This window comes from Petaurus breviceps, unplaced genomic scaffold (assembly GCF_028583685.1).
Source record: "Petaurus breviceps papuanus isolate PSGF00001 unplaced genomic scaffold, PetGlider_PUasm1.0 186, whole genome shotgun sequence".
NCBI lineage: Eukaryota > Metazoa > Chordata > Mammalia > Diprotodontia > Petauridae > Petaurus > Petaurus breviceps.
The window spans coordinates 36240534-36266584 of record NW_027185798.1 but is presented as its reverse complement, the minus strand read 5'-3'; the positions used below and the strand labels follow the sequence as shown (position 1 = coordinate 36266584).

Sequence of the window (26051 nt, the reverse complement as noted above, 5' to 3'; positions counted from 1 at the left end):
GCTCAAGTTCTACCTCTGAACTATATGGACTGTGAGGGCTTAGACAAATCACTTCACATCTAAATGCTCCCAGGTAACCCTCTAAGACAATAAATTTCCATACAAACTTTCATACAAATCACTACTAGTCAAGGGAGTTTTCTCACTGTTGGTTCCCTTATATGGAAAAAAAAAAAAAAGCACAGATCTGAACAAAAAAAATTAATTAAAAAAAAACATTAAATTAAGTTCTCTATGGTCTGAGTTCATATTCATGGATATGAACTGAACACCTGACTACAATCAGCCATTTTGTAGCTGCATGCCATTGGTCACAAGCGGTGTGAACATCTCCATACAAAACCACTGTCCTTTTGATACATTACAAAATCTTTGACTATACTTAATAGAAATTTTTGGTTCACTTACATCTTTTTTATTTACTTAGTATAGAGATATGTTGATTTTGGTTGCATGTATATGCTCATTAAGCTAAAAAAAATTTTAAATTAAATTTTAAGTAAAAAAATAGATCTTTGACATTATCAGTGTGGGTACTCCTGCCCGTATTGCAGATTACAATCCCTCTATATTTTAGCTAGTGCCTTTCCAAGTTGCTGTGGCCAAAATAATTCATCTAATGATTCTTAGCCAATAAATACTCTATTGACAAGGCTCAATAAACTTAGCTAGAATGGTACAATAGATACAAACCATTGCTGGGCCCACACTTGAAACTTTTCTACATTTATAAAACTAGTCAGAATGGAGTTTTGCTGGCATAACCTTTAAGAATACAAAGTTGCCTCCACACTATAATAAGGCATCAGAGGAGGACTCTATGGAGGAAACCAAGTGGCATCACTACAGAAACAGCTCGAACATACATTATAGGATTCATTATATTTAGAAGCTAGCACAGGACTTACTATCTTATATTAATTTTGTATATATCTGGTATTATTTATTTGTATGTATGTTGTCTCTCCCATTAGGATTATAGTTTCTTGAGGGCAGAAATTAACTTTCCTCTTTGTATCCCTAGCACTTGGCATAGTGCCTGGCAGCTGTGATTGAAGAAATGTCTTTTGATTGATTGAGATATCTTTTATGGCTATTAAAAAGAATAAATACAATATGTCCAAACCTTCCTGCTAAGTCACTTACTTTCTGGGTAACATTGGACAAGTCACATCACTCCCATGTGTTTCATTTTCTCATGTATAAAATAATGGCGGGGGGGGGGGAGAATGGCTAGGTGTGCAGTGAATAGAGCACCAGCCCTGGAGTCAGGAAGACCTGAGTTTAAATCTGGCCTCAGACACTTAACACAAAAACTAGCCATGTGACCTTGGGCAAGTCACTTAATCCCAATTGCCCTCCAAAAAGCAATAATAATAATAATAATAAGGTTGGCCTGTATAGCCTGAAATTCATTCCAACTTTATATCTACAATCCTATGATCTGTAATTCAAGAAACTTTCCTTTTTCCTGCTTTCTAAAACATTCACAAAGCACACAGATTTATCTGTTGTTCAGTCGTTTTTCAGTTATATCTGACTCTTCATGACTCCATTTGGAGTTTTCTTGGCAAAAATACTGGAGTAGTTTGCCACTTTCTTCTCCAGTTGATTTTACAGATGAGAAAACTGAGGGAAGCAGGATTAAGTGACTTGCCCAGCATCACACAACTAATAAGTGTCTGAGGCTGGATTCATGAAGATGAGTTTTCCTGACCCAAGCCTGGTGCTCTATCCACTATACCACCAAGCTGCCCTTAGAGCTATATATCTACACACTTGGTGAGGATTGTTCTTTTTTATTTATTTAAAAATACCCTGTTCAAAGAAAATTTGGTGTTGGTACATCACAACTACCAGCCAGTGTCTTCAAATTCACTACAAGTTATCAAATTAAGAATAACTGATTTGAAAGAGATCACACTGTACAATAGAAAAAAGGCAAAAGTGGACCTCAGAAGATCTGAATTCTGGTTTTACATATGCCATTTAATATCACTGTGTTATTGGAAAGTCACTCCTGCTGCAGCCACCTCACCTATAAAATGGAGAAGGTGGATAATATCATGCTTAAAATCCCTCCTAGCTCCAAAATTCTATGGTTGTCATAGAATTTAAAACTGGAAGAGACCCTCCAACCAAAGCTCCTCCTTTTATATGTGAGTTAACTGAGGACCACCACAAAGGGAAAATGATTTTCCCAAGGTGACAGGAATATTAAGTGGAAGATCTAATTATTTATCCTAATTAAAGATATTATAAATGAGCAGAAAATCAGCTTTGATGGAAATATTAACAGTAACTTCAACTAGTAGTGTCCAGAGTTCATTCCTGCCAGTTCCTGGCAATGAGAGATCAAGTCCAGAACCTTTTGTCTTTTGTAAATGATAGAAGCACTGCAGTTCAACAGACCATACAATCACCTGGAAAGTTTGTATCTGAATTCACATAGGAGAAAGAATATTAAGGCTCATAATACCTACATTCATGTAGTGCTTTTAACTTTTTTCAAAGAATTTTCATGCAATATGAAGTAGGTAAAATATATTGTTTCCATTTCACAGATGAAGAGCCGGAGGAACAAACTGCAATTTCCTAAAAGTTACACAGCAAGTTAAGTAGCAGAATTCAGAGTAATAGGTCTCATAGCTCCCAATGTGGAGTTATTTCCACTAATCTTAATATCTTGGGGAAAGATGCCTGAAAGGGGGAATCTGGAAAAAGATCCAAGATGAGATGAAGAATCCAAATCAAGGATTAGGAGAGGGAAAAGGAACATACTGTAATCAGAACACACAAATGGTCCATGCCAGGGAGTTGGTATACTGAGCAGGTGTGTCAAAGTTCCAAGGGGTAGGATGAGGGTGTGACACAGGGTGTGTCATCATGGATAGAATGTTGTATTTGAAGTAAGCATACATGGGTTCCAATACAGCTCTGCCACTCACTACCTGAGTGACGCTGAATTAATTGGTTATACTTTCTAAGTCTCTGTTTACTCATCTAGAACATGAAGTGGTTAAACCAAGTGACCATTAAGGTCCCTTTCAGATCCAGATCTATGATCCTATGAAGGTCAGAACTGAACTAGATTCTCCTTCCCAGTTGAATATCCTATTCAGAAAACATAATTGTCAACTCTACAAGTAGTTCATTAAAACTGAATTCAAAGCATGGTGTAGTAGAATGAACACTGGTCAAAAGATCTAAAGTCTCAGTTCTGCCATTAATTTTGTGACCTCAGGGAAAAGTTTCTTCATATGTAAAATAAGAAGGATTAAATAAGTTCTAAGGCCCCTTTCAGATCTAAAAATTCTATTAATTCTAACTTCTTAGATCAATATAAAAATAACAGCACACATTTATACAGCAGTTTGAATTTTTTAAAGTGGCTTCCTCACTACAACCCTGCAGTGAAGTTAGTAAAAGTATTATTATTCCCATTTTACACATGAAGAAACTGAGGCCTACAGAGATTATGTAGTTTATCCAAGGTTATACTACATGGTAGTAAAAGTCAGATCCAAGATTAGACCCAGGCACCCACTGCGGGTCCACCAACTACTTCTCAATACAAAGAATCCACCCATCTAGCAATTTGACAAAAACTGCTTTTTTTTTCTTTTTCTCTCCCCTATACCATAGCATAGCAAGTGAAACCATCCTTGTGGAGTTAAGTGAACCTTTACACTCCACAACAAGAGCTTTGGGTTTGATTTTAATTTTGTGGCTAATTTGGGCCAGTTTTTTGGTCTCCCAAACCCATCTGTCCCCAACACAGCCTCTGTCCATGGTGCTGATCTCTTTTTCTTTTAGTGAAAGCAAAGGAAAAGTTCTTCAGTGATTGTGAGCCAACATAAGTTTTGACTAGGTTATAGGAAAAGTCAGATTGATATTAACAAGCCCAAAAGTCATGCAGTCTCCAAGAAAAATTAATGCTGGAACTTTGGTGCTAATAGAATATGATGAAAAAATAAAATTATGAGAAAGGGGAAATGATCAGAAGGCATGAAAGATGAAAGTTAATAGTAACTGTCCAAATAAAATTCCAAGAAAGTGGAAATTTTTCTTCAATATTGGAGTTTCTATGCAGGCATCAGTAGGAACATCAATATTTATGGCAAAGGACATGCTCTATTTCACAAATTCAACACTCCAGTCAAACAATACTACTTATTCTGATTTCGTCATACCTTCTCCCATGCCCGGGCCTATGTTTACACTATTATCTGAACCTAGAATGCCCTCTTCCTCAACCCCAGGCCAAGAACTAAAAGTTCCCTCTATTTCTAAATCCAGTGATTCATGTGACCCCTGTTCTACCACCCTAATTCTACTGCACTTTGCTCTTTAAGTAGCTGTGTGATATAGTGGAAAAAAATGTTGTTCTTGAAGTCAAATAGACTTAAGTTTAAATCAAAGCTCTGACATTAACTGGTTGTACAGTCATGAACAAGTCAATTAACTTCTCTGAGAAAATTTCCTGAACTGTAAAATTTTAATAAACATACATAACAGGGTTGATATAAAAATAGCATTTAGTAAATCTCAACTACATATGAATTACAAGCACCAATCTCACTCACTCCTCAGAAAGGACAATTCCATGGGGCATTATGACTAGGTGTGGAAATTCAAGGTCAGAAATATAAACCCAACTTCTCAGGATATTGTTCTGCATCCTGAGGGAAATTAGTCCTTTGAAATGTCAGGTTAGGGTATCATTTTCAGTATCATACATACAGAAGTACTTGAAAAGCTTTGATTCTGACTTTGTCAAACCCTACACTGTCTTAGTTGCTCACCCTTCCAGCTAAAAACAAAGATGTTGATGAGGAGGATAATTCCCATTTATGTAGTGCTTTAAGATTCACAGGGGTTTACAAAGTGTCTTCCTGACAACACTTTGAAATATAATATTAATAGCTAGTATTTGTATAGTACTTCAAGATTTGCAAAGTGGTTTACATACATCACTCATTTGATCCTCACACCAATCCAGTGAGGCAGATATTGGTATTACCCTATTTTATGGATGAGGAAACTGAGGTTGAAAGAGGTTTAATAATTTACCCAAGGTCACACAGGTAGCAAGTATCTGAGGCAGGGTTTGAACTTGGGTCTACTTTGTCTCCAGCTACCAAACTCTATCAACTATACCATTAGCTCCCTGTAACTGTAGTGAGAGACTTTTCTGGTCCCTGTACTTACCTTTCAATTTGTGGTATAAATATGGGATAGCCACTATGGAAAACTCCTATTCCACCATCAGATAAATGGTGCACAAATTTTACTTGCTCTCTCCAAGGTTATCAGGGGTCTCTTAACTGCTAAATCTAATCTTTGTCCTTCATGATGTCTCTGTAACTTTGGACTATGTTGATCACTCTCTTCTGAATCACTCTCCCTTCCCTGACATTGATCTCTTCTGGTTCTCCTACCTGTCTGATCATACCTCAGTCTTCTTTGTTGAGTCATCATCGGTGCCTCCATCTCTTCATGGGTGAACCCCATGATTCTTCCAGTACCTCTTCTCTTCCATCTTTACATTCTCCTTCTTGGTGATGTCATTAGCTCCATAGGTTCAATATTGTAGGTGACTTTCAATCTACATATGCAACCTTCATCTCTCTCTTGAATGTCAATCTCCCACGACAAACTGCCTGCTAAACACTTTCAACTGAATATCCCATGGGCATATCAAATTCAACATGTCTAAAATGACTTTGCCAGCTTTCCTCACTAACCCTATTCCTCCTCCAATCTTCCTTATTTCAATGAAAGATAACTATCCTTCTAGTTGCCCATGTCTACAACCTGAGTCATGCTGTATTCTTTCCTTTATCTCACTCCCATAAATAGCAAGTTGCTGAACATTATCAATTGTATATTCACATTTCTCAAATCTATCTCTTTCTCTCAACTCACACATCTATCACCTTAATTCAGATTCTCATCTCTCACCCACCTATTATAAAAACCTCCTACTTAGCCTTCCTACCGCCAGTCTCTACTCCCTCCAATCCACCCACTGCATAGTTGCTAAATTAATATTGCTGAGCACAGATATGATCACCTCACTCTCCACCTCAAGAAGCTTTACTCACTCCCAATTGCCTCTAGCATAAAATATAAACTTATCTGACAATCCACAATCTGATTTTTACCTACCATTCCAGACTGATTTCACCTTCCTTCCCCACCATATTCTACACTAAATTCAAACTGGCATATTTACAATCCTCCATAAATGATATTCTATATTCTGCCTTTGCATAAGCTATCCTTGTGGCAGCTCTTACATGAGATATTCCAGAAAATTTTTTAGTGCTCTTTCCACCTATTCCCCCAAATACTTTGCAATTATTTTGTACAGAATTTGCATTTAGTTATCTGTATATGTGTAGTATCTCCCAGTGGGATGTAAGTTCCCTGAAGACAGGGACTATTTCTGGATTGCATTTATATCTCCAGCAATTAACAATGCCTGACACATGGTGGATGTTCTATAAATGTTTATTGAATTGAATCAAATGGTAATCAACATAGCAACGCACTCTTTTCTTTTTACATCTCCAAGCTTGCTTCTTCTAAAAAACTTTTTATGGTAACATAACTACTGCAAATTTCAGCAGGAAGAGGAGAGGCATCAAAAAAGAAATACAAAGCAAATGTATAGCCAATATGTTTATCTGATGTGTCTGTGACTTTTTTTATTGGGTTTATTTTTATTATGAACCTCTATGGAAGGAATAACTGTGTGTGGCAGTGAATTTTCTGGAGTGTCCAGTGGTTCTAGAATCAGTCAAAGGGGTGTGTGTGTGTATGTGTATATGTGTGTGTTCAGTGTTTTTCAGTCCTGAGTCAGAGTACCTGTGTTCAAATCCTACCCCTGATATTTACTATTCATATGACCTAAGGCAAGTCATTCATCACCCTTCCTACCTCATTGTCCTCATCTTTAAAATGAGGGGATTCGATTAGATAATCTCTAAACCTTTTAACTCTAAATCAATGACCTTCTGATCTTTAGAATGAGAACTGTAATTTTTCTTAAGGATGGTCTTTCATTACAAAACAAATATGAAAGAAATATGAAACTACTCCAAATTGATGTGTCTACACCAATTCACCAAAAAAATGACTACAGAAATACATACTTGCTTCAGAAATCTACCCTTAGGTTGTTATAAAACAACTAAACTAAACTACAATTATACCTGAAGGTTAAGGAGTACTTGTGAGTATTAATGTAGTTAATGCTGAGTTGTTCCCCTTAAAAACAATCATTAGAATGATAATAAAAACAGGAATAATAGGAAATAATAAACAAAAAATTCTACTGCAGAAAAATGGAGGTCAGTCTTAAGAGTTTTACATCTGGAAGAAAATTTAACAATCTAGTTTTACCTTTGTGCAGATTAGAAAACCATTGTGCAGATTAGAAAACAGGCCTGGAGAAATTGAACAGCTACATACTTGATGCTTTATATCTCATTGATGTTACCACATACCAACCACAATCTAATAAGTGAAAAATGCTCCTTCTTTTCCTCCTGGGTCATTTGTTTGTTTTGCCCAGCCATGATACCCTTGGAGTGTCCTTACCTGCCAGCCTTGGTAATGATCATCTCTGTCCCAATGTCATGGAACCTTTTCCAGAGGTCAGCACATTGGAGCTCAACTTGAATCTCCTCCATGGATGAAATGGGGGGAGGTGGGGGACCAGGAGCACCTGATGTAAGATCAGGATGAGACTCAAAGGAGCAAGATGTCCGCTCTGTAAGTACCTCCGTGTCTGAACCAGTGCTCTGCTCCGAATCTGCAAAACAAACACCAAACCAGAGGTGAGAAGTTTTCATGGCCTTGTCTTGTGATGGGGGGAATGAAAGGAGAGGTGAATAAAAGAAATTGGGAAGCTCCATAGCACAGCACTCAGAATATTTTTTATGGTCTGTTGCTATAATTTATGGCCTAGTTTCAGGTTTCGTGTTTCTAACATGACATCTGGCATTTTAGTAAGTTTTAGCAACAGCTGAACAAAATTGCCCACATCACAAGATATAAAGAGTAGCTAATGTCATTGTGTTGGAAAGGATGAAGCACAGGGCATGGGGTAAGCAATTAAATACAAATCAAAAGAAAAGTTTAAATTGATTTGAAAATAGGAAGAGACACTTTACCATCGGAGGTGAGGGGGGGGGGGGGGGGGGGGGGGGATGGGACAGGGAGGACACACACAGAATCCTCTTGCATCCTGCTGAATTGCATCCTAACCTAGGCCAGTATGGATAAATTAGCTCCTCTACACATTATCCCCCACCCCAAGCTTAATGTGCTGAACATCCATAGAACATAGGATGCTCCAGGGTCTTCAGACATCCTATGTATCGTATCTGCTTGTATAACTTCTATTTTCTTGGAGAATGACCTTTCCGGGAAGTCCAATAAGGTCATTTTTGATGAAGAAAGGATGGTTGGCTGTTGCAAGGCAAAGGGGGCAATAAACATATGGAATTAGTTACCCAGGAAGGCTGTTGAAACAAAGGGTATAAATGAGTTCAGGAGACACCTAGATTGGTTTCTGAAGTATGAGGAGAGAGGAGGGGGGCCTAAAACAGGAAGGTGGGTTTGAAAGCAACCAAATAAAAAGCCGGCATGCTGAGCCAGATGGCCTTTTCCTCTTCTGACAGTCTCATCTGTGCTGATGAAGAGAAGTTGAGGGAATAAAATCACTGGGTGGAGAAGGCTGGGGTCAAGCTTAATAGCAGAGTTGATTTGTGGTAAAATGTAAAGAATGGGCAGTTCAGGACAATGTTACTCCCCAATGGCCAGAGAATCTCAGCATTTTTCAATAACAATAATTTAAATAATAGACTATCTCAAGAGTTACAAAGTGCTTTCCACAATAATGACAATTAACATTTGTACAATGCTTTTGGAGTTTGCAAAGTACTTTACATATATTATCTCCTTTACATATACTGACTCCCAGTGAGTTAAGTGCTATTATCCTCATTTTACAAATGAGGAAACTGAGACAAAGAGGTTAAGTGACTTGCCTAAAATCACACACTAAGTGTCTGGGTCAGCATTTGAACTCAGATTTTCCTGACTCCAATTCCAGAACTCCACTAACTTTGGCAACAACTTCTGAGGTAGATAGTACAAGTACTAATTTCTCCATTAAAAAAAAAATTCTCATTTTGTAGATAAGCAAACTAAGACTCAAGACTACACAATTAACAAGTGTCAGACCTAAAGACTGAACCTGAGGTTTCCTAACCCCTGACTTGTAAGCACCCATGTGGGGATGTACTTTAGAGCATGAAGGTGGATATTTTTCTGCTTCCTAGTTCAGGTTCCCCACTCCATTTCCCAAAACAATTTCAATGCTGGATGGCCAAATTAAACCTTTACAGTATACAAGCTACAACATATCAGAGACAGCTTTATTAGAGAAGCTACACAGAGAGTAACAAAGAAAATCAAACCCACAGTGTCCTCAAATGAGGGCTTCTGGGAACCAGGAACCCAAGGCTGCCCATCTAGTTCCAGCTGAGAATGTAGGTCCTCTGGGGGAGGGAGGAGGAGGGAGGAGAAAGAGTGTGAAGTCATATAAATGTAACAGAAGGTAGGAAACAATGGATATGAAGGGGAGATTGAAAAAAAGCAATATTTGAGAAGGAAGAGAACACTTTGATAGGAGAGAATAAGGAAAGATTGTGGGTGCACATATACACACACACACACACACACACACATATACACACACACACACATACTAGCAACCAAGCTGAGACTTGAAGGAAGATAAGAACCCTGAAGTGCAGAGATAAGGAAGGACTACATTCCAAAAATGAGGATATACCAACTGAGGTGAAAGGTGGCATGTCAAATTCATAGAACTATGTCTATGTGGGTTGGAATTTTGAGAGCATGAAGAATGGGAAATAAAGCTAGAAAGGTAGGATGGAGGCAGAATGCATAATGGGTCATAAATGAAAGGATGAGCAGCTTGAATTTTATCCTAGAGGTCATCAGGAGCCACTGAAGTTTTTGGAGTAACACAGTCAGACTTGTGAAAGGGAAAGATTATTTTGTGTGAGCAGGATTGGGAAAAGGGAGAGAAAATGGAAGCAGATAGCAGTTAAAAGACTGTCACAATGGTAGGGGTGGCCAGGTAGCACAGCGAGTAAGAGCACCGGCCCCAGTGTTGAGATGACCTGGGGATCAAATCTGGACTCAGATACTCAGCACCACACCCAGAAATAACTGGCTGTGTAACCTTGAGCAAGTTACTTAACTCCAATTGCTTTAAAAAAAAAAAAGACTGTCACAATGGTCTAGACAAGGGGTGACAAGTTCCTGATATACATGCTATGCCCCTGTCCTCAAGGAATTTATAACTTAGCTGGAAAAAATAATACAAATGGAACAACCAGAACAATATAAAAAGATCACATCTAATCTAATGCTGAATATGTGATAATAACTGAAGAAGTCCCCAGTTAGTGGGCGACAGATACCTAGTCACTTGCAAGTTGTATTTATATCAGAGTGAAGGCCATTTTCAGATGAAGTAATTTACCTCCCTACACTGGGAATAAAACCAAATATTCTTGGCTACTGGGTTTCCACTCTGTCTACAGATCACACTCCCTCATTGGAAAAAAAAAATGACCCGATGGACTTTACATTCAGAACACGGACTCTATGCCCCTTTTGTTACTCTGTTTTGCCAGAGTGCTGCCATGCATATATCCAACAGTATATCAATGTAACTTTTGCATTTTTTAACTATTACTGGAAAAAAATTGGACTTTTCACCTTATGTATGGACTTTGTTAAACCAAATAATGCTATCTAGTAACAGTTAACATTTATATAACATTTTAAGGTTTGCAAAGAGTATATGTGTGGGTTTATGTATATGTGTGTGTTTATGCTTACACACACATGCATACACACATATATATATATATACATACATATATTCTTATTAACAAATGAGATAACATTTGTAACTCTTAGCACAAGGCCTGGTACATAGCAAGTGCTAAAAAGAAATGCTTTCCTTCTTTTGGACCCCATAACAACCCAGTTGAGATGAGTACTATTATTATGCCCATTTTACAGAGGATGAAACTGGAGGAGTATAAGTGACCCAAGGTCATACAACTAATAAGGATCTGAAGTAGGATTTGAACTCAGACCTTTCTGATTCCATGTCCAACCCTCTATGCATTGGGCTACCAAGCTGTCTCTTATTGTAATTAGTTTCAGATTTGTTATAAGGTGTTTTCTAATCTTAAAAATGGGGGAAACTTAGACAAGTCCTATTCAAAGCATTATATAATCAGTACCATCTTATTTTTCACTGTTTCATTCTAATCCCTTTCCCTTCAATTTTCACATACTCTGTATTCTAGTCAAATAAAATTACTTTCCATCCTCTTTGATGTCACCGGGTGTTTTCTGGGCACCAACGCATTTGTTCATACTATCTCCCTATAACTGATATCAATCAACAAGCATTAATTAAACATGTCACATGTTCCAATCATTGTGATAAGAATTAGGGATGCAAAGACAAAAGTGAAACAGCCCCGGCTCTCAAGGAATTTACATTCTATTGGAGGAAACAGCATATACACATATAGGTTATACAAAATATGGACAAGGTAAATAGAAGCTGACTGGAGGGAGGAAACCCTGGCCACTGGAGACCTCAGCAAAGACTTTGTGTAGGAAGTGGCTCTTGAGCTTTTGGATATATGCCCTTTCCCTTTGCTGCTTCCCATTTTGGCTGAAATCCTATAGTCATCCTTCAAGACCAGTCCAAGGGTCATGAAGTCATTGCTGATATCCCCTTCCTTACACACACAATTCAATTTAGAAATTATCTTTCCTTCATCTTAGTGTTCAGGCAACTCCATAGGACTATAATTTGCAAAGAATTGCCAACCTTTGTTGGTGGAGGGAATATCTTCACCCACAAGTTCTCTATAACAAAGAAAAAACTTATCCCTATCCTCATCCCTAAACCTTGCATATATTTGTACTACTCTTAGACACTGCTCATGTTGTACATACATACATACATGCATACATACATACATATATATGTATATACACACATTGACTAATGTTGTTAATGAGTTCTGTGAAAGGTCATCATTAGGTAAAGCATCATTATAGGGCACCTAATTCCACAGGAATGATCAATGAATGATGTTACAGTAGAAGTTTACAGCCTTAAGGTGATGTTTATTTATAATGTCATTAATGATATTATTTAGAAATGCAATTTGATTTAACAAGCATTCATTCAATCTTCCTACTATATACCAGAAGCTGTGTCAAGAGTCAGAGATACAAAAACAAAAATGAAAATGTCCTTTTTCCTCAAGGAACTTGCCTTCTACTTGAGAATTATCAAATGAATGCAGATAAGTTAACAGAAATGTATATTCAAAATAAAGTAATTTATTGCCACATAAGGAAGCTAGCAATAACATCTGGAAGAATCAGAAAAGGCTTCATGGGGAAGGTAGCATTTGGACTGAGTTTTCAATGGTGCTAGGGATTCTAAGACTGAGAGTGGCATGCAATCAAGGCATGGAGGACAGTGGCTACAAGGTCAGAAAGCTACATCACTCAGAGAAATGCTATGCAAAGTATGCCTATATTTTATGTGAGTTATTTTTGTGTTGCATACCTCCCTACTCTATTACAGCAAAACTTTTTTTAAAATTTTGTCCCCTCATCTAGTTCTTGTAAAATAGAATTGAACTGAACTGAACTCAAATTGAATTGAATTGACCTGAATGTCACACTGGTGAGGCTGATCCATGAGTTCCCAACCACACTATAACATAATCATTAAAATTAAATCATGAAAAGAAAATTATAATTCACTAATAGAATTGCCATGACATTAACAAGACCATAAAATTCTTATCAATCAAATTGGAACAACCATGATAATGATCACTCCTCTTCATCTAACATGTTATGATTTACCAAGCATTTTCCTGAAAGTGACATTGTGATATAGATAGATAGAATATGAGATTCTGAAGGACAGGGAAGATTTTCACTTTTGTTCTTTGTTTCATTAATACCTAGCAAAGTGTTTGGCACTTAACAGTCACTTAAACACATTTGATGAATCATTTGTCCCATTTTAGGAGGATAGGGCTTGGGCCTGTGATTTCGTTGATATTGGGAACTCAATGATGAGACTCTCCATCTCCCAATTCAGGCTGACACCTTTTCTGCAATTTGTAGCTTTAGAGAAGTGCCCAGGGAACTGAGAGGTTGTGACTTGCCCAGCCAGTTTATATAACAGGCAGGACTCAAACCCAGTTCTTCCTTGCCCCAAGAGTGACCCTCTATCCACTACACCATGTGACCTCTCAAGCCCTATTTTACTGATCAAGAAACAGAGATCCAAAAAGATTAAGTGATCTGTTTATAGCCATGCAACCATCCAGTGGCATGACCAGAAAGCCAACCCATTCCTTCTAATGCCAAGTCTAGTGAATTTTCCACTATGCTACATTGTCATATAACAACCCTAGCAGTGACTTAAGTACCAGCTGTTACAAAGGCTGAAAGAAAGGTACCAAATGCATTGTATCACTGCTTTTATGAGTGACTAACCCAGATTCAGATACCAAGCTGACAGTTTGAACCAAAGTCATATCTGGGTGCTTGCCCAGAATGTTAGACTTTTGTGTTTCCCAATTATTTGTTTTCTTGACAATTGATCACTTCCTGTTTTCCAAAAAGCATCCTCTAAATGAACCTCTAAAAAGCACAGAAAGTCTTGTTTGACAGCTTGAAAAAGCAAATTTTCACAAGGGAAGTGTAAAGAAATCAGAAACAGAGGTGACAGTTACAAATGGCTATTAAAGTTAAAGGAAACAGGACTTGGGAATCCTGCATTAAAGCCAGAGCCAAGAGATCAGAAAACATCATACGAGTCATAGCATGAAACCAGACTACCCCCCACCCTTGTCCTTCTTCCCCCTCACCCCGCCCCCACCACCAACAACCTAAGATGTAAATTCTAACCACAGGCTTTTAGTGTGACACTGTGTCCCCTTGGCCTAATTTTTATCTATAAAATAGAAGTAAATAATACTAACACCTCCCAACCTTCTACTATATAAGCAAGATTGATTTCTGCTGTCATTCTTACAAAGAATAAAGATGGGGGAGGGGAGATTTGAGAACAGTCTGAGCAGGAGTATCAATAATGATCAAACACTACACAACTAATAGGAATGCCATATGGTCATTCTAGGTAAATAGATGGCCAAAATACCTGTTTATTGAGTGGTGGCTCAAAGATATTAACTATCTTCATAAATGCAATGGATTGATCACTGTTCAATCAGTCAGTGATTAATGAGCTAGTCACTGAGCAAAAAACACCAACCCAGCTACAAACAAGGAATTTCACTAATGTCCCACACAGTACAGGGTGGGGTGGTGGGAAGCAGGTATAAATAGGTGAGGGAAAGTCAAAAAGCAAGAAGGGAAGGGAAGGCATTCCAAGGATCAAATCCACAGCTATCATCCAAAGGTCAAAAACAAATCTAGAAAATAACTGGGTTTTTTTCCAGAACACTGGCTTTGAAGTTAGGGGACCTGAACTCAAATCTTAATTCTGTCATTTACTACTTGTGTGACCCTGGGCAAGTTTAACTGCTCAGTTTAACCGCGCTGGGCTTATTTTGCAAATCCAGAGGTCCAGGGGTCTGAGATCAAGGTCAACTGGCTAAGCCAGCTTGACCCACAAAAAAAATTAGAGGGTTAAGAGAACAACATAAAGGGAGAAGTATTGGACAAGCAATTCTGGTGAATTGCTTCACAAGAAGAAACAGTACGAAGTGGCAATCCTTTTATGGGGAGAGGCATGATACAGTCAGCCCCCACCCCCATAGCCTTGATGTAGCTGCAGTCAATAAAGCTTTGGGCTTGAACAACATGTTAGATGCTGCCTACAATTATACTGTATAATATGATGTAATGAAAACACAAAGCCACAATCGAGTATTCTTAAAATAATTTTTCTGCTTAGTCATCTACAGTAACATTTAACACAAAGTTCTTAGAGGTTGAGTGATACAGTAGAAAGAAGAAGCCTGGCTTCTAATCCTGGCTCTACCACTAACTATCCCTTTGTCCTTGCTAGGCACTGGGAATACCACAGAGTCAAACAAGGAACAACCCCTTAGCCTCACACAAGATCTTTGTCTACTTAACTGGAAAATGAGGGAACTAGTCCAGAGTTCCTATAAACACCCTTCTACCTCTAAATAGGCTTTGATTCTGTGAAACACAACACAGCATAATGCCAATAATATAATTGCCCTTGGAAAGCAAGACCCAAGAGGCAGTTTAGTACTGTGGAAATGGCACCTGTCAATAGTGTCATGGCCCCTGGGTTCAAATGCTGCCTTTGGCACTTCCTATCTGGGAATCCGGACAAGTCATGGCCTCCAGGGGCCTAAGTTTCTTCAACTGTAAAGGAAGGATGCTGGTCTAAATGGCTTCTGAGATCTCTTTTGGCTCTAGACCAATGGTCCCATAAACCTCCACTCTGATGGGATGCTATTCCAATCTACAGCATGGTATCTCATTCTTCCATCTGGTCAAGAATAGAAAAGATTAATGTTGTATAAGTGGGGCAGGGGGAAGGAAAATTAAACAGGAAAGAAATCAATTTCATTTATATCACTGGAAATGTCCACTATGTGAATGAGATATGGCAGAGGAGGAAAAGCTGGCCTCAGTATCATAGAGACTGGTTTTCAGGCCCCACCACTGATATACATAGGCTCTATGATCCTCTGCAAGTAAACAAATTTCCTATTCCTCAATTTCCACATCTAAATGAAGGAGCTGAATTTGATGGCCTCCAAGACCCTTCTAACTCCCAATCTATGATCCATATAGAAGAGTCCAAAACTGCAAGCTACCAATGTTTGGAGGCCACAAGTGCTGATCAACATTTCCCTGGAAAGTGACAGTCCTCAAGTACCTACCTCAGTGCCTTTTTGGAGGACTCTCAGAACACTGACTTTGAATTCAAATCTTGACCCTATCACTTACTATTCTTGTGACCTTGGGCAAGTTTAACCTCTTAATTTAACCTCTTGGGGCCTCCATTTGCTTGTCTGTAAAATAAAAGGAGTTGAACTAGTTGTTCTAAATCTATGATGCTAGGATCCTATTAAAGGGAGGTTTAGGTGGAAAGGAGAGATTGGGGTCTCTAAATTTAATGGAATATTACTACATCATAAGGAACAACAACTACAAGGAATTCAGAGAAATATGAAAAGATTTGTATGAACTGATACAAAGCAAAAAGAAAAGGCTAAAGCAAGAGAACAACACATACAATGACTACACTAACATAAAATTAAAATATTTAAAGTTTCTAAACTCAGAGTGGTTTAAATGACAAACCTTATTTCCAGAGGAAAGATCTGATGACATGCTTTATACATGCTTTTAACAAATAGGTAGAGGACTGTGGGTACAATGTTGCATATTGCTATTTGGTTTTACCTGTTTTTTCTATATTGGGAGGGGAGGTGTCTTGAGAAGGAGCACATATTAGGAAGAGATTATAATGTGAATAATAAGCACTATCAAAAAATATTTAAAGGGAAAGGCAGATAGATTTAATTGGATCCTTCTCAGTGGATAAGCATTAACTTTTTCAAATCACTGGACTCAACTCTGTGTTGTCTTGCTCTATTCTGGCCATTATTTCCAAATGGCACTTTACTCTTGGCAGAAATATCAATGTGCCTTCCTGAATTCCTCACTCAAACCCCAAACCTAAGTTTAGGCACTGCTATGTCTATTTTGATACAGTATTGATACTTTTAAAATTTTACCCCAACATCTCCCCAGTACCTTTTGATCACAAATTCCAAAGTTCAATACTTTTCATTATGCTATTGCATTCACCATTGCATAGAATCATGGTGTTAGAGCTGGGATGGACCCCCACCCTGGATTCTAAGGTACAATTAGACGTTTAGGATTCCCCAAAGGATGGACCAATATCTGTGCTGGTTGAGGGAGCCCATGATTTAAAATCTCAGTATCATACTTGATTTGTCATTCTCAATTGCCAGCATATCTAATCCATTGCTGAATCTTGTAATTTCTACCTTCACAATTTCTCTTGTATTTGTTCCCTTTTCCTCCAATCACATAACCACAACCCTAGTTCAAGTCCTTATCACCTTTTGCCTGGACTACTAGAATAGCTTTCTAACTAGAATCCCTGCCCCAAATCTCTCCTCATTCCAATCCATCCTCCACTCAGTTGCCAAGGTGATTTTCCTAAAGCATAGGTGTGACCATGTCGTCCTCTTATTCAAGGAGCTCCAAGGCCTCCCTACTATCTCCAGAATTGAAAATCCCTTGTTTGACCTTTAAAGCTTTCTACTACTTGATTCCTTCTTACCTTCTCAGTCTTCTTACACATTTACTCCCTTCTATGAGTTCTACAATCTAGCTACGTTGGCCCACTTCACTGAATCACTGCATCTCTCATCTCCTTGCCTTTGCACCAGCTGTCCCTCATGCCTGGAGTGCTCTTCCCTTTCACTTCTGCCTCTTAGCGTCCCTGACTTCCTTCAAGACTTGGCTTAAATCTTAAATTCTTCAAGGACCTTTGCTGAGCTCCCCAAGCTGCTAGTACCTTTCCCTTTGAGATTACTTTCTATCTACTCTTTATATCTTGTACACACTTAATAATTTACATGTGGTCCCTACCAGTAGAATAAAATATCCTTGAGGGTAACCATTGAGAATGCATTTTTGTGATTTCCAAGTCTTTGTGACCCCATATGGGGTTTCCTTGGCAAGGATACTGGAGTGGCTTACCATTTCCTTCTCCAGGTCATTTTACAGATGAGAAAACTGAGGCAAATAAGGTTAAGTGACTTGTCCAGAATCATACAGTTAGTAAGTGTCTGAGGCTAGATTTGAACTCGTAAGATGAGTCTTCCTGGTTTCAGGCTCAGCATTTTATTCACCATGCCACCTAGCCACCCTTGAGAGCACATGGTAAGTACTTAATAATGCTTGTTGATTAACAGTGGGCGCCTAATAAATCTATACATTTAAATTGATTAAAGTGAATCAAAGAAAATCCCATACATACTTTGCTGTGACTCTTAGATCCAGGGATGCATAAATGTAAGCCTTGTAAATTTTTCATAATCCTAACAGTACAGGTCTCTGCTATGGCTGAAACTGGGCTACTACTTCTCTTCCCAGACCTTGAAAGCTGCTCCATCCTGTCTCTTTTGCTCTCCCTTCTCCTTTTATGCCCAATCTCCACTTTTTGCAGGCCAGAGCTAGATTACATCTGGTCAACACCAATATGTTATTTCCCAGTCTGATAATACTCTGTAATCAGTCAAACAAGGGCAAAGCTTTGTCAGATAATCCACGTATAAAGACTGTACATTTGACATGCTAAGAATCACAGAACTTCCATAAGAGATTTTACAATATGTCAGAATATGAAAAAAAATCAGGGAAATAGGAACTCAGAAAAAAAAACAGGGTAGGTGGAAGAGGTTTGAGTAGATAGCCATTCATATCAACAAGATTTGGTGTAGGGAGGGAGGAGGAGGAGGCCATGAACTAAAAGTTCAATATAGATAAAAAATGTATCATGACAAAAATGCATCAAAATATAGACCGAGAAGGATCTTTTTTCATATGATAAAAAGTATCGATCTAGGCCCAAAACCTAGCTTTGCATGCAATGGAAAAACACAAGATACTTTTCTAATAACTGCATGAGTAAGTATATTGCCTTTCCCCCATAGTTCTAAATATTCTACTAATTGCAAAAAAAATACAAGAAAAATATTTTTTAATCAAATATAGGAAAGGGGAAATCAAAATTACCTTTTTGATAATCACATGAAATTTTATTTAGAAAATCCTAGGGAGTCAGCAAAGTTATAATGGGACAATGAGTATCTTCAGCAAAGTAGCAAGCTACAAAAAAAGCTCACAAAAAATCAATAGTATTTTTAAGTAGCAGCAATATAATTCAGCAGGAAAAATAGAAATGGAAGTCTTGCCATTCAAATTAACTACAAAATGTATAAAACAATCTGGGAGTCAGTGTACCAAAGAATATACCTGTATAGATATAACCACAAAATATTCCTTACAGAAGTAAAGAACAAATTAAAAAATTAAAGGGATAGTCACTGCTCATACTGAAGCCATGCCATGTAATAAAAATTAAACCACACCTAAAATTAATTTACAGACTTAATGCTATACTAATCAAACTGCCACGGGAATAATTTGGAGTAGTAGACAAAAATAACATTAATTTGATTTAACAACAGATCTAAAATACTGAAGAAAATAATTGGAAATTATAGAAGTGAAAGGGAAGCAGTCCATGTAGACCTCAAAGCAGTAAGCATCAAGACTATTTTGTACTCATTTTAAAAAAATACATAAGATCAATGTAGCAGACCAGACAAGAAAGAACAAAAAATACTTGAGCTCAATAAATCTCAAAACATAAGTCATGTAGGTAGAAATTTTCCATTTGACAAGAACTGCTGGAAAAACTGGAAATCAGTCTGCCAGAAAATGGGTTTCGATCAACCTCTTATACCATATAACACAACAAGCACAAAATGGACAGGTTGTCTGAAAATTAATTATCATACTATGGGCGGTGGGGAGGGGGTGCAGTAAGAGGTCCAAAGCAGGAACTTTCACAGCTATGGCTAGGGAACGAATACTTAACCATCCAAGGGGTAGAGTCAAAAGATAATTTTAATAACATGGAATTGAAAAACCTCTGCATAAACAAAAGTAATACAACTAGGACAAAGAGAGAAATGATTATAGGTTGGGGGGAGTTATATGAAATACCTCTGATAAGGATCTTATATCTAATAGGTGGTTTCATGGAGAGTAGGCTGACCTTGAAGTCAGAAAGATGAGTTCAAATATAGCAACAGATACTAGCTGTGATCCTAAGAAAGTCACTCAACCATTTTCTGTCTCAGTTTCATCAACAATAAAGTAGGGATAACAATATCACCTACCTCTCAGAGTTGTTGTGAGGATAAAATGAGATAAAAATTGTGAAGCACTTAGTACAATACCTGGTATAGAGTAAGTATTTAGTAAATGCTTGTTTCCTTCCATCTTTCTAATATAGGTAGCTCTCTGATTCTCAAGTGAACCTAAGATCTCAACAGTTTCAGAGTTCTCTCAGTGATACAGATTACAATCTACCCATGCTTGCCCATCCTGTGAGATTCTTGTCTACATTCTCCCAAAAGTTCACCTCAGGGAATCAACCTAAATTTCCAGAAACCTTTGTCACATTCTCCTGACATCAACAGGGAGCCAGTGAAGTATTCTAGCTATCCATTGGGGATCATTTGCTCTTCCCACATTAATAGTCCTAATAAACTAATGTAATTCATGACTTGATGAGCACCAATCAGTCTCCACTGATGAGGATCATTCTATGCCAATGGACTTTAAGCTTCATGTTAGACTAACAAAAATATATGAGACCAAAATTCATTTCCCCAAAGACAATTTGTCAAGGGATATAAACAAATAATTTTCAAAAAGAAGAACTGTAAATCAAAATAGCTCTAGGTTTTACCTCACACCAAGAAATTTGGCAATGATAACAAAAGATGGGCACAGTCCAAGCTAAAGGGATTGCTGAAAGATAAGAACAGTAGTGCACTGTTGATTGAGCTTTGAATTGACCCAGTCATTCTAGAAGGCCATTTGGAATTGTGCAATTTTTAAAAATGTGACTAAAATGTCTATACCCTTTGACCCAGAGATTCAACTGCTAACCATTTACCATAAAAAAGTGAATGATGGGAGGGGGGGGGCATGTAAATGAAAACAATGCATTGTTTCTAGTACAAAAATGGGAAACAATGACTAAACAAGTTCTGGTACAGTTATGTAATGGAATATTATTAAGTTTTAAAAAACAATGATTATGACAAATACAGAAATTCATAGGAAAACTTATATGAACTAATGTACACAATGACTATCACAATACTAATAGAGAAAACAAGAGGAGAAAAACAATTGAAACTAAGTTCAGTGAAAATACAATGACCAAAATCAGCCCCAAAGAAGAGTTATGAAAAAGCACCTCATTCTCTTGTCTTTGAAGAGGTGGGAGACCATATGTATGGACCAACCATATGGACTGTCAGACTTTTTTCAAGGTGTTGGTTGGTTTTGCTGAACTTTTTTCTCCTCTTTTTTTTATTCTTAATTCTAAGGGGTGGCTCACTGGGTGGGGGGAGGAAGGATATAACGGGAAATAGAGTCAATGAAGAGAGAAGAGATGTCAATATAATTTTATTTCAAGGAACACAACGTGACAGTCAAAAAAGTTAATATGATCTTAGACTTACATAAGAGAGATGTAGATTCTAAAACACAAGAGATGATATTCCTGTCATATTGTGCCCTAGTCAGTCCATATCTAGAGACCTGTCCTAGAATCACAGAGCTAGAGATAGAAAGGACCTCTGAGGCCATCTATTCCAGCTCTCTAATTTAACAGTAGAGGAAATTAAGGCACATAGAGTCTATATTATTTGCCCAAGGTCACACAGGGAGTAACTCCGGAGATGAGATTTGAACCTTAGTTCTCTAACACTAAAGTCAACATTAGTGTTTAGTTCTGGGCAGACATTTTGGGAATGACATGGCATATTCAGAGGACAAAAATCAGGATAGTGAGGGTCTCTGAGTTTGAGTTATAAGATCAGTTTTTTATAAGGGGTGGCTTTCTGAATGGGGGAGAAAGCCATAAGAAGATCATTTGAAGGAACAAGGGATGTTGAAATCCTGGAGCAGTGAAGATTTAAGGACAGCATGATAGCTGTCTTCAAGTATTTACAAGGTTATCATATGAAAGATGGATTCAACTTGATCTGCTTGGCAGTTTTGAGCAACTGGTTTTGAGCAGATTTATGTTTTATGTTAAATATTTTTTTTAATTGCATGACAATTCCCACTATACAAAAGTGAAATGAGTTGCCTTGGGAGGTACTGAGTTCTTCACCAAGAGAGTTCTCAAGCAAAGACTGACTGACCACCTGTGGATCTTTTATGAGGAAGGGATTCTTGTACAAGTTGATATAAATGACCTCTCCAACTGAAAGATGTCATAATTCCATGAGCAGTTTCAGTAGAGTGGTAGCCATCAAAGCAAGATTACAGAGAGTGAGTAGTTATATGGATGGAGAGGAAAGGGAGAGATCAAGTCCAGACAGATAGCTATTTATAGAAGTTTTACATCAAAAGAGGAGACAAAGACAAGATGGCCACTAAAGGAAATCACAGGAAACAATTGCTTCTTTTTTGTTGATTTAGATGAAAAGAGCCCTAATCACATTGAGAGAGAGAGAGAGAGAGAGAGAGAGAGAGAGAGAGAGAGAGAGAGAGAGAGAGAGAGAGAGAGAGAGAGAGAGAGGAAATATATAAAATAATATATAAGGATAAGGGATATCTTCAGTCTTTATTTTTTCTTCCAAGCTCGTAACCCACAATAACTGCCTACAGAACATCTCCAACTGTCCCTCAAGCACTCTTAAGTACCTCAAATTCAATATGTCCAAAGCCAAACTTATTTTCTTTTCCCAAAAATAAGCCTCTTATGACTTCACTCTTTCTGCCAATGGAACCACTATTAAGCTAGTCTTATCAAGTTCAAACAATCACCACTGTCTTTGCTTCCTCCCTGTCCAAGATCTATATCCAATCAAACCTTTGCTCTTTTTCCACTGTCAATACCCTCATAGAGACATCTCACTGCTATCCATCTACACTTAGTGATACCCTTCTAATAAGGTTTCCTCTCTCTGATCTCTCAACCAATCAGTCAAGAAGCATTTATTAAGTAGCTTCAATGCACCCTCACAGACTTTTACTGGGGTGAGGGGGGAGACAACAGGTGAAGTATACAAAATAATGCTAGACAATTTTGTTGAGGAGAAACTAGCTTTGAGTCTGAAACTAGTTGAATCAGGGAAAGAATTCATTTTAAGGTGACATTTAAGCTAAAGTTTGAAAGAAACTAGGGATTCTAAGAGGTAGAAGGGAAGAGGGGGGACACTCCAGACAGTCTGTGCAAAGAAAGGTATGGAGATGGGAGATAGAGTGTCATGTGCTGAGGACAGTTTGGCTAGATCTCTCCCTACTTGAAAGTGTCAAATCAATGTCCAGTTGATTTTTCTCATACGTAATCATGTTTATGTCACTGTTCTACTCAAAACCCCTCCAATGATTCCCTGTTGCTAATTCCATAACATTTAAATTCCTTGACCTGGCATTCCAATTCCCCTATAATCTAATACCATCCTACCTTCCCAGCCTTATCTTATGCCACTCCCCTCTATGACTCTACTCTATTTCCAAAATGGATTATTTCTTGTTTTCTTTAGAGGTGCCACAATTTCTTACTGTTATGCTTTGGTTTGTATTGTTTCCTATCTCCTTTCCCCCTCAGAAATTCATACTGTACTCTAAAGTCCATCTCAAATGCTATTTTCTCCACAGAGCCTTCCCTGATATCTCAGTCTATAATAATTTTTGCCCTATCATGTATGACATATTTTTTCTTTGAATTTCTCTTCTAATCCATATAACATTCTTTGTTCTCTTATACTAATACAGTTATCATGTGTTATATCGTGTCATAGGTACTTTTGAATATGACACATCTTCCTATTAGGTTCTAAGTTCTTTCAAAGAATAGATTATATCTTCCTTTCTATTAACATATACTCATAATCTACCACTTAATATATTATTTGTCTACCACTTGATATTGCATTGAATTGAGCAAAATGCCAAAAGAAGTAGGGATCAAGAACACAACACCTCTTTTCCTAAGGCAAGAGAGAAGGAACAGAAGTTTTGAAATAGAGAAAAATTGAGGCAGTTCAAGTCTGTTGTCCTCAAGTACCAGGAAAAGCAGTGTTTCATCATGGAGAACTCATTTGTTTAGTGATAGGAAGACTCTAGTTAAAATCCTGCTTTGGGCATTTACTATTCTGTGATTCCTAAAGAGCACCATAGCAGATAGAGAATGGGACCTGGAGTCAGGAAGACTCATCTTCCTAAATTGAAATCTGGCCTCAAACACTTACTGGCAGTCTGACTCTGGGCAAGTCACTTACCCCATTTGCCTCAGTTTCTTCATCTGTAAAACGAACTGGAAAAGGAAATGGCAAACCACTCCATTATCTTCACCAAGAAAATTCCAAGTCAGACACAACTGAACAACAAAAGACCCCCACAAAAGCATTTAATCTTTCACAATCTCTGCTTTCTTGTCTGTTAAAATGGGAACAAAGATAGTATGTATCTCAAATGTTGTGAGGATGAGGACCAAATGAGAAGAATGTGAAAAGTGCTTTGCAAATGTTGGCCATGTAAATTTTAACTGTTGTTTCAATGAAATTGGAGGTGGGGTCATCTGCCAAGTAAGGTGAGCAAGAGTGTGAGTGAGAACCTGAGAATACTGAGAAAGATTTGCAACAACCAACTGCTAAGAATTCAACAGGGAAAGCAGCCCATTCTAGTGGATAGAGTCAGAAAGACCTGGGTCCTACTTCTGATATGTACTGTTTATATGACTATGGACAAGCATCTTAGCCTCTCTGTGCCCCAGGTAACTTAAATATTTAAGATTATAATTTTCTATTTCAGTGGAGAGAGTTTCCTACACCCCTTAAGTTACAAGACCAGATCAAAACCATTATTATTGTCAAGAAATAGTTATAGAGTACCCACCAAATGCAAATACAGATATATAAATGTAATCCCTGATCTCAAAGAGCTTGCAAAATAGTTTGGGAGATAAGACTCCAATCTGTGAAAAGTTAAATAATCACATAAACTTAAAAAAGTTAATAGAAGGGTTCTCATTAGTCAAACAACTTGTCCCAAAAGCAATTACTAGAGGAGCTGGGAAGACAAAAGACATGCAGTGGAGGGGATGCCTGTACCTGGTGTTCTTTGGGGTCCCCACAAAAATTTTCTACAAGTTTGAAACACAAAATTCACTTGAGCCTATACCCATAGATTTTGGTTAATAATTCAGCTGGGTACTTTTACAACCCAAAATTCACATGCCAATTTTCAGAGGGCTACTTGCATGCTTAAGAATGAAGAAAGCATGTTTTTGCATATAAGCAAGCTGTCTCCTCAAAGGAGAATACAGAAATTCTGTCAATGTCAATGCTTCAGGGTGAACATTGAAAGAGAAACAAGCCCATTTCTCTCACAACAGCAAACATTTATCTAGCATATTAAGCTTTGCAAAGCACTTTTCACAGGTTATCTCTTTGGATCTTCATGATAGCCCTGTGAGGTAGGAGAGATTATTCATCCCCTTTTGCAGAAAAGGAAACTGAGGCTGAGAATGGCTAAGCAAAACGCTGAGTCACACAGCAAGTAAGTGTTGGAGTCAGGATATGAACTCTTAGTCAAGATTGATTCCAAGTGTTCTATTCACTATACCATTTATCAAATTTTAATTCAGGGTTTTTTCCCCAGAATTCCAGAATTTAACAAAAGGAAGAAACTAAGGAGGAGGGAAAAAGGAGGGAAAACTAAGATCATTAAGGATTCCCAGGACCACCAAGATTTCTCCCAAATTTACCCTAGGATAGTAGGTCTAAGAGTATAATCTGTAGAACATTGCTACTTAGATACATATTCAACCCCCTTATTTAGAAGATGAGGCATTTGAAACCCAGAGTAATTTGTTTATTCACACAGTTCTCAAGCCTCTTCCAGATGGTTTACAAACTGGGCCAAAATGCACGGGTCATATCCACTGGGTATCTGAGCTTTTTAGCTCATGGAGGGGGAAAAAAAGAGGTGGAAGGCATGAGTGCAAGACTTTGCTACTGAAATAGATATACATACATACATACATTCACATAGATATATGCATA

At 37.8% G+C, this 26051-nt stretch overlaps 1 protein-coding gene across 5 annotated transcripts in view; it reads right to left on the bottom strand.

Moving 5' to 3' along the window:
* TBX15 (T-box transcription factor 15) overlaps positions 1 to 26051 on the bottom strand; it is a 169272-nt gene that overhangs the window by 54749 nt on the left and 88472 nt on the right. For all 5 annotated transcript variants that reach the window (XM_069090219.1, XM_069090220.1, XM_069090218.1 and 2 more), the window contains exon 2: positions 7609 to 7822. In XM_069090219.1, coding sequence (XP_068946320.1) covers positions 7609 to 7700 — 92 coding nt within the window. In that variant the 5' untranslated portion in view covers positions 7701 to 7822. The remainder of the gene's footprint in view (positions 1 to 7608; positions 7823 to 26051) is intronic.